Here is a 16,182-nt window from a genome sequence, read left to right on the forward strand (position 1 = left end):
TGTCACTGTAAAGTCACGTGATGTCATACCTGCTCAATGACACTCACTGTCACTTTTTTTAACTTTTCTAACCTTGAACACATTCTGAAGTATTAACACACATGCATGTATTGGATGACATTACAAAGTCTAACATAAGCAGAGAATACCAGCCTGTTTATCAGTAACAAGCGTCCCTCTTTGACTGTGACTCAGCACATCAATGTAACTCTAAGTGTGTGAACCATTTATGCCCCTCTTATGGTTGTGTACATGTGTGGAGATATGTCAGGAACACATGGTGCTCTCTGTTCTTATATCTTGGCATCTTGTTTTAAAATCATGAACATGTGTCCCGTGTGTAGTCTGTCAGACAGGTCTGTTTTTCACTGATAAGCCCTGTGTCTTCCCACATTTCTGTCTTTTATCTAGGGCCTTGCCCAGCTGGAGATCCTATGTAAGCAGTTGTACGAGACTACCGACACTGCCGTCCGACACCAGGCAGAGAAAGCTCTGGTGGAGTTCACCAACAGCCCCGATTGTCTCAGCAAATGTCAGCTATTGCTGGAGCGAGGCAGTGTAAGTATTGACTGTTATAAAACAACACATACCGGCACTGTCCTGCTGAGCAAATGTCCTTCAATAGACACCTAATATCAGACATTGTCTTAATTCAAACACTGTGTGTGCACAAAGCATGCATAAGAGAAGGATTCCAAGAGCATGGTGTCTCCTCAGAAAGGTGTTTAAGAATTATATGCAGTAGCAGTGCACCGACTCGTCACACACAGGGAGCAGCAGCTCTGGAAACTTCCACTGGTACCTGTCATTAGCTCAAAGCTCTGTGTATATTCTAGTAATGCACCAATTCAGAATACACTCAATATCAGGCTTTACTTCAGAATTGCTTTCTTCACTTTGTAAAACAAAATGAAACAAAAAATACATGTGAATTCACTGAATTGTTATTAATATGTATACTTAGATAATGCATAATATACATTTTATTTTAAATCTAAAAGGTAGATATAGTTATAGTTTGTATTGTCCGGTCAGGCAGGTTGGACTCATTCAAACTGTCTGAACCAACATTTATCATTAAGACAAGTCGTGTCATTAAAAACTGCCCTACGTCAGCAGGTGGTGTCACAGTGCACCACAGCATTACAGTGTGAGGAATCCAATATTATGTTTGTTATAAACAGACTAAAACACCCACTAATATCTAGTGACTATAAGTGATGCAATGATGAGCCAAAGCCTGCAACAAGAAAGAGGGTCATATTTCAGCACAAAGGGAGGGATGATGTACATGTTGTTTGTTTACTACAAAGTTCAAGTGTTTTTGTTTTTTGTTTTTTTTGTTTTTGTTTTTAGATAACATAAAACACAAAAACTGAGCCAACATAGCAAAGTGGCTTCTTTGAAGCTAACAAAAGATGAGCTGAAAAAATGCTTACAACTTAATATTCAGCGGCTCAGTGGTTAGCACTGTTACCAAACAGTAGATGTGTAGTTTGTTCACGTTTACCCAGGACCCCTCTGTGTGGAGTTTGCAACTTCTCCATGTGTTTCTTATGAGTCCTCCAGTTTCCTCTGCCATCAGAAACATAGTATATTAGGTTAATTCTCCATTGTTCATGGTGTCTCCAGTGGTAGCCCACAGTTTTTTGGGTACATACTTGGATGGGTTAAAGGCAGATATTGAATTTCCCTTCTGGGACAATAAAAATCAACATATACCTATTTACTCTATGAACAGTGTAGGAAGAAGGTCTATGGAATTATATTTGTGCCAGTTTCTTGAGCGAGCAACAATAGATTCTGAGCACACAATTAGAGATTTTGAGCACATAAAAATATATTTTGCGAGCACATCAATTATATTTCAAAAAGAAATTACCCTTGAGCAAACAAAAATCGATATTGTGCTCCATAAATGCGTTTGCATGTTAGTTTTACTCATAATGTTCTCTCACAAATTCTTTCCGTGGCGCACAAACAGACCGCTGCACTCACTCACTTTCCCCTTCCCTCTCTCGCTCAACCTCCCTCTCCCTGCGCGCTCAGGTTGTAGTGTCCGCACGCTCAACTTGACACACATGTTACAATTGTGCCACAAAACCAACCAATCGGAGAGCTTGCGGAAGTACACTCTGATTGGCTGTTCACTCTCCAATTAGCTCGCTAGTTACATTTACCCGAAAAAACAGCGCTCAATGAGACAGACACGGACCGGAAGAGGAGGAATTGATTCTACACAAACTTATACAAATAAATAGATAAATGTAAACCCAGACAATGCAGTCCTAACATTACGGCACTATAGTACAAAAACTAAACAAAGTAGTGGTATGACATGAGACAATAATCATAATAATAATAAATACTGACCCAAGTTTGTGTAGAATCAATTCCTCCTCTTCCGGTCCATGTCTGTCTCATTGAGCGCTGTTTTTTCGGGTAAATGTAACTAGCGAGCTAATTGGAGAGTGAACAGCCAATCAGAGTGTACTTCCGCAAGCTCTCCGATTGGTTGGTTTTGTGGCACAATTGTAACGTGTGTCAAGTTGAGCATGCGGACACGACAACCTGAGCATGCAGGGAGAGGGAGGTTGAGCGAGAGAGGGAGGGGGAAATCGAGCGAGCGCAGCGGTCTGTTTGTGCGCCATGGAAAGAACTGGTGAGAGAACATTATGAGTAAAACTAACATGCAAACGCATTTATGGAGCACAATATCGATTTTTGTTTGCTCAAGCGTAATTTCTTTTTGAAATATAATTGATGTGCTCGCAAAATATATTTTTATGTGCTCAAAATCTCTAATTGTGTGCTCAGAATCTATCGTTGCTCGCTCAAGAAACTGGCACAAATATAATTCTATAAAGGTCATGGTAAACCGTTCGTCTTGCGTAGCCAGCCTTGTCTTGACAGTGAAGACACTGCTGCTTTGCTCCTGCTTCTTCTGCCCATTATTTAGTGTTCATTAACCATTGCCAAGCATAGAGGTGTATTACCTTCTTCATGCTGAAGGCAGTCATTGGGCTTTGGTGGTCTCCTGTCTTCACCTGTGCTGAGTGGAAGTGCAACACCTAGTAGAGACATCTGGTTTACCAATCCAGTCTGCTGTTCAGTTTCATGTCAAACCGATTTGACCCAGCCCGGATCTGTTCCAGAACCTTAAACAGCTTGGCTTTCTTCAGTTGTATATGAAATAAATAAATAAATACATACATACACACTACAGGCATAAAGGAGAAAGATAAAACAACTAAATTAAATGTCGACTACATTTTTCACATCATTATCGCGATGTGTTACATTGGGTGTCTCCTCAGAAAGGTCTAACAGAAGTGAGCAGAAGCAGAGCGTGGACTCCTCACGCACAGAGAGCAGTAGCCCTGTGAAATGTCATCAGTGTTTAGGCTCCAGATAATTCTAAAGTCAACTTGAAGTTCATTGTAGTGTCACTCTGTTTCCCTGTGGAGGCTCCTCAACCAAAAGGCACCAAGCAGTTGAAAGTACTTCAAAAAAATATGTGCACTGTTTATGGGGACTCCTGCCATATTTGCCAGCACTGCTCACATCACATGGATTGGTCTGTCAAATTAGATCTACATCACTGATAATCAAATGGAGACCTGATGTGTTTTTACATAAATAACATCTGTCTTTTGATACTAACTTTTTGCTGTTGTGAAAATTCCTGAAACCTCTATAAACACATGCAACTGATGTGAGAAAAAATGTGAACTGCACTACTCTTTCAGTTTTAAAATAGTAGCACAATGCACATCCCTTTTTTAAGCCTTTAAAAAGCACCACTAAGACAACTCGACGGATAATGTGGGTTTATGACACGTATGACAGTTGGTCCAGATGGAGCGCAATAAACAAAGGGTCAGTGATTAGCTGAGCTTTGAAACACAATGACATGGAAGTGAAATATGAAAGTGAACACCTAACATTTGTGCTTTTCTCCTCTCTCTCTTCAGTCGTCTTACTCTCAATTGCTCGCAGCAACCTGTTTGTCAAAGCTGGTATCTCGAACCAGCAACCCTCTACCACTTGAGCAACGCATTGACATTCGTAAGTGTCTCTCACAAGTCACACACCTTTAAACACAACACTTTTACTCAGCTAACATGCGACACTGTAGTATTCTGATAAGTTTTGTATGAAGTGGAGCACATTTTTTTTTACAGTATCATTCAGTTTAAGTCGTGTACAGATTAGGTGAAATCATTCTACAGATGCTGGCTTCTAATATTGTAGGGATTGTTTTTCTTCTTTTGTAGGAAACTATGTACTGAATTACCTGGCGACACGGCCAAAACTAGCAGCATTTGTGACCCAGGCCTTGATTCAGCTCTACGCCAGAATCACCAAACTGGGCTGGTTTGACTGTCAGAAAGATGACTATGTCTTCAGAAACGTCATCGCTGATGTGACCCGCTTTCTACAGGTATGTTCACTCCCTGGTCAAAAACCTCACAGTTTGTGTAATTGTGTGTTTGAGTGTTTATTGATATTGTAACTGTCACTGTTGTGTTTACAGGATAGTGTTGAACACTGCATCATAGGGGTCACAATCCTGTCTCAGCTGACGAATGAGATCAATCAGGTGGGCTTTTATGTCTCTTAGTAATGGGGATTACTCATGTGAGCTGTAATCACCAAGGATTTACTGTGTAAAATCATCCAAGATGCTCCTCTTTTCATGCATTAATTTATTTTTTCCTGAAACACTTTCTGTTTTACCCTCAGGCCGACACAACGCATCCTCTGACCAAACATAGGAAGATTGCATCTTCATTCAGAGATTCCTCTCTCTTCGACATTTTCACTCTTTCCTGCAACCTCCTTAAACAGGTACATCAAACCCTATAAAAAAAATGAGACACATTTAGCTGCTGTGTTGTTTTTTTGGTTTTATAATAATGCTGAGGTTCAGATCCTTTTTAACTCTTTCGGTGCCAGACAGTTAAGGGGCTAATAAGCCTTAAAAGTGCCACAGAATTTGGCCGTTTTTCAGTATTTCGCGTCGTTTTTATAATATTTGAAGAATCCTGCAGGAAACCGCTCGGTAACATCCGACCGATTGCTGATTAGATTCAAAACGCACCGGACGCAGCCGATTCATTATTGATCGTAATTTGCATAATTTATATTAATAATAATAATAATAATAATCTTTATTTATATAGCACTTTTCATACATTAAAAACTGTAGCACAAAGTGCTTTACATATCAGTTTAAAAATCAGTACCGCCCCCCACCCATGCCCACCCACGCCCATCCACTCACCCGCACACACACACACACACACACATATACATGCAAACCCACAAGCTCACACATACTTAACACTTTCAGTGCCATGGGCCGATTAAATCGGCTTTACGAAAACAACCTGTAAAGTGCCACGGGCCGATCAGATCGGCTTTGGAGAACACGCCATATTTGTGTACAAACAAACCATCCACCCCCATTTCTTTGTCACATTTCGATGACGTTCTTTCTGTGTCCCCCTTTTGAGACCAAGCAGACGGGAATTTGAGGTCACGCGACCGAATAATATTTTTATATCTTTTTAATGTTTCTTATTCTCCGGTGTTTCATCAGAGGGAGCCCTCCATGCCAGGGGGCGGCTGTGGACTCCGGGGGCTGTGGCGCCTTCTCTCACTGGGGTCCGCTCCTTTCTGGTGGGTGGGGGTCCCAGTTGGCCGTCTCCCACTAGTTGGGATGCGGGGCTGTGTTGCTGGTGCCTGGTCGCCGGGGTCGGCGGCTGCCTCCTGGTGCGGATGGCTCCCTGAGACAGCGCCTCCTAAATTGATGTTTTACTTTTACTTGTACATTTTTGTTCTGGTCTACCCGTGCTCAGTCAGTCTTCTTAAGTATGTGTGAGCTTGTGGGTTTGCATGTATATGTGTGTGTGTGTGTGTGTGCGGGTGGGTGTGGGTGGGGGGCGGTACTGATTTTTAAACTGATATGTAAAGCACTTTGTGCTACAGTTTTTAATGTATGAAAAGTGCTATGTAAATAAAGATTATTATTATTATTATTATTATTATGAATTATGCAAATTACGATCAATAATGAATCGGCTGCGTCTGGTGCGTTTTGAATCTAATTAGCAATCGGTCGGATGTTACCGAGCGGTTTCCTGGAGGATTCTTCAAATATTATAAAAACGACGCGAAATACTGAAAAACGGCCAAATTCTGTGGCACTTTTAAGGCCTATTAGCCCCTTAACTGTCTGGCACTTAAAGAGTTAAGAAGACTGACTGAGCACAGGTAGACCAGAACAAAAATGTACAAGTAAAAGTAAAACATCAATTTAGGAGGCGCTGTCTCAGGGAGCCATCAGCACCAGGAGGCAGCCGCCGACCCCGGCGACCAGGCACCAGCAACACAGCCCCGCATCCCAACTAGTGGGAGAGGGCCAACTGGGACCCCCACCCACCAGAAAGGAGCGGACCCCAGTGAGAGAAGGCGCCACAGCCCCCGGAGTCCACAGCCGCCCCCCGGCATGGAGGGCTCCCTCTGATGAAACACCGGAGAATAAGAAACATTAAAAAGACATAAAAATATTATTCGGTCGCGTGACCTCAAATTCCCGTCTGATTGGTCTCAAAAGGGGGACACAGAAAGAACGTCATCGAAATGTGAGAAAGAAATGGGGGTGGATGGTTTGTTTGTACACAAATATGGCGTGTTCTCCAAAGCCGATCTGATCGGCCCGTGGCACTTTAAAGGTTGTATTCGTAAAGCCGATTTAATCGGCCCATGGCATTGAAAGAGTTAAGCCTTTAAAAAACAAACATAACCTGTGGATAAATTCAGCTTATAACACATCTCACAGTTTGCCCAGATGGAGAATAATGAACAAAGGATCAGCGATTAATGGAGCTTAAAAAAGGTTGAAAACTGTCTCAGCAGCAGGATAGTCAAGCTCTCATCAAAGTTAATTCCCAAGCTGAAAATAAGAAAAAATGTTTCATCTTGAATTTGTTTGAACCTGCGGAATCACTCAGGCTGATTCTACACCTCAACCAGTCAACAAACTGGTCATTAGTAGTATTTTTTTTTTCCCCTCCACAGGCTTCGGGGAAGAACCTAAACCTGAACGATGAATCTCAGCATGGTCTGCTGATGCAGCTGCTCAAACTCAGCTACAATTGCCTCAACTATGATTTTATAGGAACCTCCACAGATGAGTCGTCAGACGACCTCTGCACCGTACAAATCCCCACCTCATGGAGATCAGGTACGTCCAGAGAAAACTGACCTAATCTGTCCCCTCTGGATGATTAGATCTTAACTGTCTTAAATACATTATTATGAATTTTAACTTTGAGTCTTTTATCAATATTTCATTTTGCTCTTGCAGCATTTCTTGATTCCTCCACCCTGCAGCTCTTTTTCAATTTATATCATTCCATCCCTCCGTCCCTTTCCCCATTGGTAAGTGAAATTCATGCTAATATGTCCACAATTAACTATGAAGCATCCTGACTGTGCAGACTACATTTTGTGTGTGTGTGTGTGTGTGTGTGTGTGTGTGTGCGTGCGTGTTTGTGTAGGTGTTGTCATGTCTAGTTCAGATAGCCTCTGTCCGGAGGTCACTCTTCAATAACGCAGAACGAGCAAAGTTTCTTTCACATTTGGTTGATGGAGTTAAAAGGATACTAGCAAACCCACAGGTATGTTCACTCATTAATTGTGTACATTTATTTTTGAGGAGTTTTTGCACTTTTTTATGTGTTCTCCAGCTGATCGTGTGACTTGATGTTTTTGTCTTCAGTGTTTGCCAGATCCGAATAACTACCATGAGTTCTGTCGTTTGCTGGCAAGACTGAAGAGTAATTACCAGCTGGGGGAGCTGGTCAAAGTAGAAAACTATCCTGAAGTCATTCGCCTCATAGCCAACTTCACTGTCACCAGTCTGCAGGTGGGTGTTGTAGGGGTTTTTTTTTGTTTTTTTTGTTTTTTTTGTTTTTTTTGGGAATAGGATTTGAATCTGTGTTGGATCTGTCTCCCACAGGTGCCAAATTTATGGTCTTTACCACTTCTTTAGACAGAGAAATGGTCTGTATTTTAGAGATTGTAGATCATTGTCAAACCCATTCTATTTAGTCCAGTTAAATTGGAAACTCTTTTCCTTTTTTTATTATTTTGTTTGTGTGGATTATAATATTTCAAAGCAACATGGTGCTGTTACTCTGAAGAAATGTTCTAGGTTGGGTATTCTCTCTCTCTTCACTGGCTAATCTTTAATTATATAAAATATCAAACAGTCACTCATCAAGTAGCATTTCTGCTGATCTGCTGATTTCCACTGGCAGGGCTTTAAGCTCTGTGGTATGAAATTCTTCCTTTTGATCATTATTAGCATTTTTATAGATCAAGCTTCCTCACAAATGGAGCAGAACGCATGGTCTTCACTAGGCTGAAACAGTGGAATTATGAGAGATGTGTAAAGCTACGTGAAGTTAGTGAATTTGACTTGACACATTTGTATGATCCAACCATAAATATTTTTAAATAAAATAATCTTGCATTTTCTGATATGATTTTGCAGAACTCCTGTACATCCTTTTAATATTTAAGCTTGTTTGTCCATAAATGAGCTTGGATTTGGTGTAGTCCGTTTCTGTGCTCCATATATGGTTTCATGTTGAGCTAGTGTAGGTCACCTTTCCACACAGTAGACATTCATTACATGGTTTGCTGCCTGATGTTACACAGTGGAGAAATGGACTATGAAGGACATGAAGCGTGCAAAGGTTTTGGGATGTGAAGTAACCATCAGTCAATACCCAACGTTCACCTGTTCCTCTCCCCTGTTATGCTGCAGCACTGGGAGTTCGCCCCCAACAGCGTCCACTACCTGCTGAGCTTGTGGCAGCGGCTGGCAGCATCAGTCCCATATGTTAAAGCCACTGAGCCTCATCTGCTGGAGACGTACACTCCAGAGGTCACCAAGGCTTATATCACATCACGGCTGGAGTCGGTCCACGTCATCCTCAGGTAAGATCCACAGCAGATCTGCAGTTGTGTTATTGAGACATGGTAACAGTGATCATGACAATTTACAACATCAGGCCAAGAAACTGAGTCGAAGACTTTGTTTCCAGTCCCATGAAAACAGCTACAGATTGATTGATGATCTATGATTTATATTATTCTCAGTGAGTCCTTGATGGATAAAGGTTATGTATAAGGTTCCCACAAACCTGGAAAATCTTGGAGTGTTAAAACCTAATTTTCCATGTCAGGAAAATTCAGGAAATTAAGTAAAATTGCTAAAAGTTTTTAGAGAGTCACTAAGTTAAATTTTAGGGACACAAAGACCTTACTTAGACAACATGTTAAGTCAAACATTCTGGTTTAATAAATAGTCACTTTTACAGCAATTAGGTTAAATATCCTTTTGTCCTCATGCAAACATTTACTACAAATGCACATTTTAAAGCAAAGAAATGTTTTCCCCCAGGGGACCATAGAGGAGGTTCACATATTTGTTGCTTTCATCACCCTGAATTTCCAGCCCTCAATTTTTTCAGTAATGAAATGTGTCAGATTTAGACAAGGATAATGAAGAGAAATGATAAAACTGAGTCAACCTCAGGTTTGTGGAGGGATAATGTGCTTTGTGTTGTCATTGTTTAACTGAAAATATAGTGTACTTTTAACAACAATTTAAGAGCACATCAGCTACACTTGTAGGAAAATTCAGGTCTTGAAAAGTTATCAAACTACAAATATTTGTGAGTACCCTTGATTTATAAAATTAAACAGATTGTTGCATAATATATGTGGCTATAATTCCTTTACTCTAAATTACCTTTCAAATCTAATTGACCAGGTTCCTTACTACATTTTTTACAGAATGTGTTATGCAATTGGTCTCTTGTGGTTTAGTTTGATGAAATTAAAAACAAACTGCTTTTCATTTAGTAAAGTGATGGATAAATCACCATCTACTAGACTATATATATATATATATATATATATATATATATATATATATATATATATATATATATATATATATATATATATATATATATATATATGAGGCTAGAAAGTTGACATGCTCTAAGATTGTCTAAATGTGTCTGCCCACAGAGATGGTTTAGAAGACCCTCTGGATGACGCCGGGCTCGTTCAACAGCAGTTGGACCAGTTATCCACCATAGGGAGGTGTGAGTACGAGAAGACATGTGCTCTGCTCGTCCAGCTCTTCGACCAGGCAGCTCAGACCTACCAAGAGCTGCTGCAGTCCACGAACTCCACCCCTGCAGACATCACAGTGCAGGAGGGTGTGTGAAACATAAGCAAAACTCAACACGAGGCCGCTCAGTTTATTGAAATGAATATGATGACCACCTGCTCTTTACTGAATAATTTAGTGCTTTTCAGATCGTAAATAAACCGCATGTTTGTCGTTGTGCTTCCCTGTGTAGGTCGATTGACATGGTTGGTGTATATAATTGGGGCAGTAATCGGTGGACGGGTCTCTTTTGCCAGTACAGATGAGCAGGACGCCATGGACGGAGAATTAGTCTGCCGGTAAGAATCTGAACCACTTCACCAACTATATGGCTTACAAGTTTATTTTGTTGAGGTGTTACATGGATGCAATTTTTGTAGGAATTTTTCTAAACAATTACTGTGTGCTATATACTCAACATTCTGTTCAGCAGTTGATGATGGAAAAATAAATATGCCATCAATGACTTTGACATCTTCTACCAGATTTCTCAGTTGTGCTAGCAGCCAGCACAAGTGAGAAATGTCTGTCAAATGACTGAGAACGAAACTACAACTGACAATCAGTGTGTCCTCACTTCATCAGCTTATTTTAATTATCTCTGTAGCTATTTCACATTAAATTCAGTCGTCAGAAAATTGTTGCCTGAATCGTTTTAACATTAATGTAGTGACCAGGTTGGAAGTTATGTAATTTCTGTAAATGTTGTAAATGCTTTAAGTCACAGCTAGAAACTATCACAGAGTGTTCATAGCAGAGTTGAACAGTCTGTACTTAGTTATCACCTTGAAGAAAATAGTATTAATTTAATGACTGAGCAAATTAAAGTTTAAGGAGGTTCTACTACAGTCAGGAAAAACATTTACCACCAAAATGAGCCAAGCACTCCTACCCTGTCTTCAATTTGCATTCATTGTGAATGATCAAATGAAAATAAAATCAGTCCAAACGTAATTACTATTTTGTTGTGTGCCAAACAAAGTAACAAATGATGTTCAGAAGTCCACTTTAGAGTCCATCAATGCACCATTGACAGTGACAGTGAAACATTTTTCTTTCCTTTCATTAACCCATAAAGACCCAGTGCTACCTTTGCGGCAGTTCCCAAATGAAATTTTCTCTATTTAATCTTTCCTAAGTGAATAATTATATTACCCTCTGTATTTTGCATTTTTCATTGTAAACCATCTATTTTCCTATATTTAATTTACTATGTTTAATTTAGACGTTCATGAAAACTCTGAGTTTATTCAAAGGTTATTATATCAGAACAGAGAAAACTGAAGAAGTTTATTTCTCAGCAAAGCTATCATTAACTGAACATAAAACAAGTGTCTCCATCCACTGTCACTGATCCAACTCCATGGGTTTTACTGGTGAATCAATGTTGTAGAAGATGATGGTGTTTCCACGTTCACTACGGAGCCTCTGAATGTCCAAATGGGTCATATCTGATGACCATGAAAAGATGACAAACTGTATTTTACACCAATTATTTACATGTATTGATAGGATTAGTAGATTAACAGGTATTAAACAGTTTACATCAGTAGATGCTTTTGGTTGCCAGTGGAGGTTTGGGTCTTTATGGGTTAAATTTTGGAAAATTTTACCAGTGATCTAGCATCCCCAGTTTTGCACCATGGGTCAAATATGCCTGAAATTAAGCTCTGGATTAAGTAAATTCATAGTTACCTCAACTTCCAAAGACCTGAAAAAGTCACTGGCGACCAAAAGCATCTACTGATCTAAAGTGTTGAATGACTTTTGAACCACTAATCCTAGTAATGCATCGAAATATTTCTGGTAAAAGACAGTTTCTCAGTTTTTCATCATTACCAGATATGACCCTTTCAGACATTCAGAGGCTCCACAGTAAATGTGGAAACACTGTCTTAAACACACTTAAATGTGGAAGCACTGACAGTTGCAGTATATTGAAGTGCTGCATGTGGCCTGTTTGTTGCACATCTCAGGGTTCTCCAGCTGATGAATCTGACCGACTCTCGACTTGCCCAGGCTGGCAACGAGAGGCTGGAGCTGGCCATGCTCAGCTTCTTCGAACAGTTCAGAAAGATTTACATCGGAGACCAGGTGCAGAAATCATCAAAGGTAAGAGTCGGTCTCATGGCGACGCTGGTGTGTGTTCTTAGAGGAAAGTGATGAATTAATCCTGAACTCGCTTGACACCCTTTGCCCCCGTCTACTGCCCCTCCCTCAGTAACCCTGCACTGTCCGCTGGTCACGTTGGGGCCAAGTTGAAGGGAATGAGCAGGTCTTTTGTCCTGAGTGCTGTGGTTTGTGCTGATGGCAGCGGTTTTCATAGAGCCACAGAGTCTCAGTCTGTACTACTGATGTTCAACCATTGTCCTGCGTGACGTGGCATCGCCCACCAGTTGACTGACGCAGTGTCTTTCTCTTTGTTCTGGACAGAAACTGCAACATTTCAGCTTCCCAGATAAGTAGTGGAATAATAAACATGTGTGGTTTCTGTCTGGTTTGATATTAGCGCCCTTAACCCTTCAAGGTGGTGTTATCATGACGTCTGAAACCAGGCTTTGTCGTTTAATAGAAACGTGTGGGATCAGTCTGTTAGTAACAGCTTTCATCTTTGGAGTCGGTGTCAAAGTGGATAGGTTTTAGTGAAACATGTCCCTGGGAGAGACGTTTGATGTCTAACACTGGTGTCATTTTCAAGTGGGTTGTGCCTCGTTTCCTGCCGACTTAACCCTCTGCCCCCTAGACTAGAATGAGGCCCTCTGCTTATCTCCAACCATAACTGTCAGGGTCCTCATGTTTTGTTTGTCTTTGTTTGCTGAGCTCTGAATAGCTAGACCTTAGAGCTGCTAGTTGTGTATATTTCAGGCAACGTTTTTTGTGTCACACCAAACACTTCTTGAAATCCATCAGATTGTGTTAGTCTCTGTACAGGACTTTTACAAATAATGTCATTTTCAGACCCATAGTTAATCTGATGTGGTTTGAATCAGCTCTGTGGAGTGTTTCCCCTTTTGTTCAATTTATTTTTATGCTGAAGAATATCCATGTGAACCAAGATGCATCACCTTCAACCAGGTAATAACATTTAGTCCTGACATTGCTCAGACAGGAGCAAAAAAAGGCCCATGCTCCAGATTGGTGCATATTTCTCCAAGTAGCCAAATAATTTAAACCCAACCCAAGCCCAGATTTTTTTTTTTTTTTTTTTTTTTAATTTAACCCTTTTAATTAAACACAGTCATTTGGCTCAGGTTTGCAGAATATATATAGGAGTTTTATTCAGATTCAGTTTCAGATAAAACTGCTCCACATATGGATGCGTATAGTTGAGACTTATCAATACTGCTGATCAATCTAGTACTTTTACAGTGTTTGTACTATTTTTTTCAGGCAAAGATTACAGTACATTTGTTTTTTCTCATTTATTGTGTAGGACTATATAATTAATACTGTTTAGTAGTAGTGCGACAACATTATTTTGAACTGATCAATGTCATTGACTTTTGTCATGATAGTAATGTGAAACAAATGTCAAATTATTTGCTGTAAAGAAGGTACTCTTCCAATCATCATCTGTAAGTATAAAACTGAGTGCAGGACTGTGTGGTCATTTTGCTGTAGCCTTCTGAGCTCTAAACCTTCTGCTCTGAGCATATGAGCAACAGATCAGATGAAACACTGATCATTTCAGGCCAAATTTATGATCTGACCCAAAGTGTAACAATCACCAGCTACCGGTCACTTTTAATCATTGACTTTTGTTTGTATTTGTGCTCCAGGCTTTTAGCATAGCAGCACATAAGATAAACAGAGCACATGAACTGCACACAAAACCTCAAACTCTATACAGGATGTCCACAAAGACTCATTTATTACAAAAGCAAATGATGAGACAGGTTAATCAGAGTTGTTCAATGTATTCAGTAGTTAACGTTTTTAATCACATTGTGGGATCGTGCGCAGGTGAATTATTGGTCCGTTTTTCTTCAACACTAGTTCAATTACTGCAAATGTTCACCTTGACCTTTTGACTGAATATTTGTCATCACAACTGGATAACCTTCAACCAACCATCATTTTCCAGGTAGATGGTGCACCACCACATTAGGGACTGCATATTAGTGGGTTGCTAAATCAAACATTTCCAGACCAGTGGATTAGAAGGGATTTCTGGATTCCCTGGATTTCTTTCTATGGGTTTATGTTAAAGATACCATGTGTCAAAGAAAGATGCAGGACATCAACGACCTAAAGTAAAAGATCACTGATTCCATTGACACCATTGCTGAGACTATGCTATAGAGAACAATTCCAGTATCATCTGGATGTGCTTCGTCCAAGTAATGGTGCCCAAATATAGGTGCATTAAATGAGGCAAAAAACTTCAATATCTACTTTTCATGTTGCAATAATTTCCACAGATTTGTCTGTTCATTTACTTTTGTAATAAATTAGTTAAACTGTGAAGAGACTTTAAAGACACCCTGTATTTCTGCACTTAATGGACTCTGGGAACGCTTTGTGACAGGTCGCTTATTTTTCTGCCTGAATATGTAAAAGACCTGTTGCTCTTTTTTTCTATTTTTCTTTCTCCAGTCACCGTTCAGAGAATATCAATGAGATCAGACGTTTTCGGTTTTCCTGTCTTTAATCATTTGGCGATGGGCCTCTTTAGTACCAGGATTGTGTACCTATCCATAGCTACTGAATTAATTCTCTTGCCTGAGAATACCTATTCTAGGTGCAGTTGTTTTGGTCAGAGTGCTTATGGTGTTCACACCTCTTCAAACAAATTGCACAAAAGGGGAAAATGAGTCACATTTAACCTTACTAAAAAAGTGCAAGTCTGAAAACAAAAGTCATAAATCTCTGTCCACACTGTTGTAACACAGTGCAATACGTGCAAAATAAAAAAAGACCTCAGCTATGTCAAATCATATCACTTGTTGGAGTGTTGCTGTTCACCTTAAACAAACTGTTTGTTTTTTTGGTTTTTTTAATTTCTTCTCATTAATTGCAGCTTTATCGTCGACTATCAGAAGTCCTGGGGCTCAATGACGAGACGATGGTACTCAGCGTCTTTATAGGGAAAATGTGAGTATAAATGGGAATAAAAATACCATAAAATGAAGGAAATTATTTCTGTGTGTGTAAATTTCCCACAGTACAGTAGTAATTAAAAACACTGTTATTTGACCTTTGATAAAATATAAGAAGTATCTTATGAAGCAGGTGTCGTGAAATGTGTTTAAAAACATAAATTTTAAAACTGAGTGTATCTTGATATAAACTTGGTTACCAGTGAAGCATATCGGCAGCCTCTAACAGTGCTTTTCTCTTTTCTAGCATCACGAATTTGAAGTACTGGGGCCAGTGTGAACCGATTACCTCCAAGACTCTTCAGCTACTTAATGACCTCTCTTTAGGATATCCTTGAGAACTGTGTTTATCATATGATCAGCACAGATGCTGCCATTTTTTTAACCTTAAAAAAAAAACCTAGAAATAACTCAGTCACAGTAGGTTTATCTTAATGAGTTCCTTCTATTTGCCTGATTTTTTTTCCTTGACTTCACATGTGTGCACATACAGCAGTGTGAGGAAGTTGGTGAAGCTCAGTGCTGTCCAGTTTATGTTGAATAACCACACTGTAAGTATATCACCACAACGTTTAATTACATGTATGTGAACTTATGTGTTTGTTAGGTCCTGCTTTGTGCCTGAACTGTTTTTTTTTGTCTTGTCAGAGTGAGCACTTCTCCTTCCTGGGAGTGAACAACCAGTCTAATCTCAGTGACATGCGATGTCGGACCACCTTCTACACTGCACTGGGGCGCCTTCTAATGGTTGACTTAGGTACATACACATACACTACTATTTTGGGGTCTTAAACCATAAAGGAGTGATATTTTGCTTTTTTA

General features: G+C 39.8%; 1 protein-coding gene across 2 annotated transcripts in view; it reads left to right on the forward strand.

Annotated features, from left to right (window-relative positions):
• xpo7 (exportin 7) overlaps positions 1-16,182 on the forward strand; it is a 31,780-nt gene that overhangs the window by 8,435 nt on the left and 7,163 nt on the right. Inside the window, exons 2-18 of one of the 2 annotated variants that reach the window (XM_030149231.1) lie at positions 412-558; positions 3,975-4,068; positions 4,278-4,444; positions 4,538-4,603; positions 4,747-4,851; positions 7,087-7,252; positions 7,376-7,449; positions 7,569-7,688; positions 7,790-7,936; positions 8,843-9,015; positions 10,117-10,310; positions 10,455-10,560; positions 12,238-12,373; positions 15,282-15,355; positions 15,608-15,692; positions 15,852-15,911; positions 16,009-16,117. In XM_030149231.1, the coding sequence (XP_030005091.1) occupies positions 412-558; positions 3,975-4,068; positions 4,278-4,444; positions 4,538-4,603; positions 4,747-4,851; positions 7,087-7,252; positions 7,376-7,449; positions 7,569-7,688; positions 7,790-7,936; positions 8,843-9,015; positions 10,117-10,310; positions 10,455-10,560; positions 12,238-12,373; positions 15,282-15,355; positions 15,608-15,692; positions 15,852-15,911; positions 16,009-16,117 (2,023 nt within the window). Of the gene's footprint in view, positions 1-411; positions 559-3,974; positions 4,069-4,277; positions 4,445-4,537; positions 4,604-4,746; positions 4,852-7,086; positions 7,253-7,375; positions 7,450-7,568; positions 7,689-7,789; positions 7,937-8,842; positions 9,016-10,116; positions 10,311-10,454; positions 10,561-12,237; positions 12,374-15,281; positions 15,356-15,607; positions 15,693-15,847; positions 15,912-16,008; positions 16,118-16,182 lie in introns of both variants that reach the window. The other variant, XM_030149230.1, reaches the window with a different exon arrangement.

This window comes from Sphaeramia orbicularis, chromosome 12 (genome assembly GCF_902148855.1).
Source record: "Sphaeramia orbicularis chromosome 12, fSphaOr1.1, whole genome shotgun sequence".
Classification (NCBI taxonomy): domain Eukaryota; kingdom Metazoa; phylum Chordata; class Actinopteri; order Kurtiformes; family Apogonidae; genus Sphaeramia; species Sphaeramia orbicularis.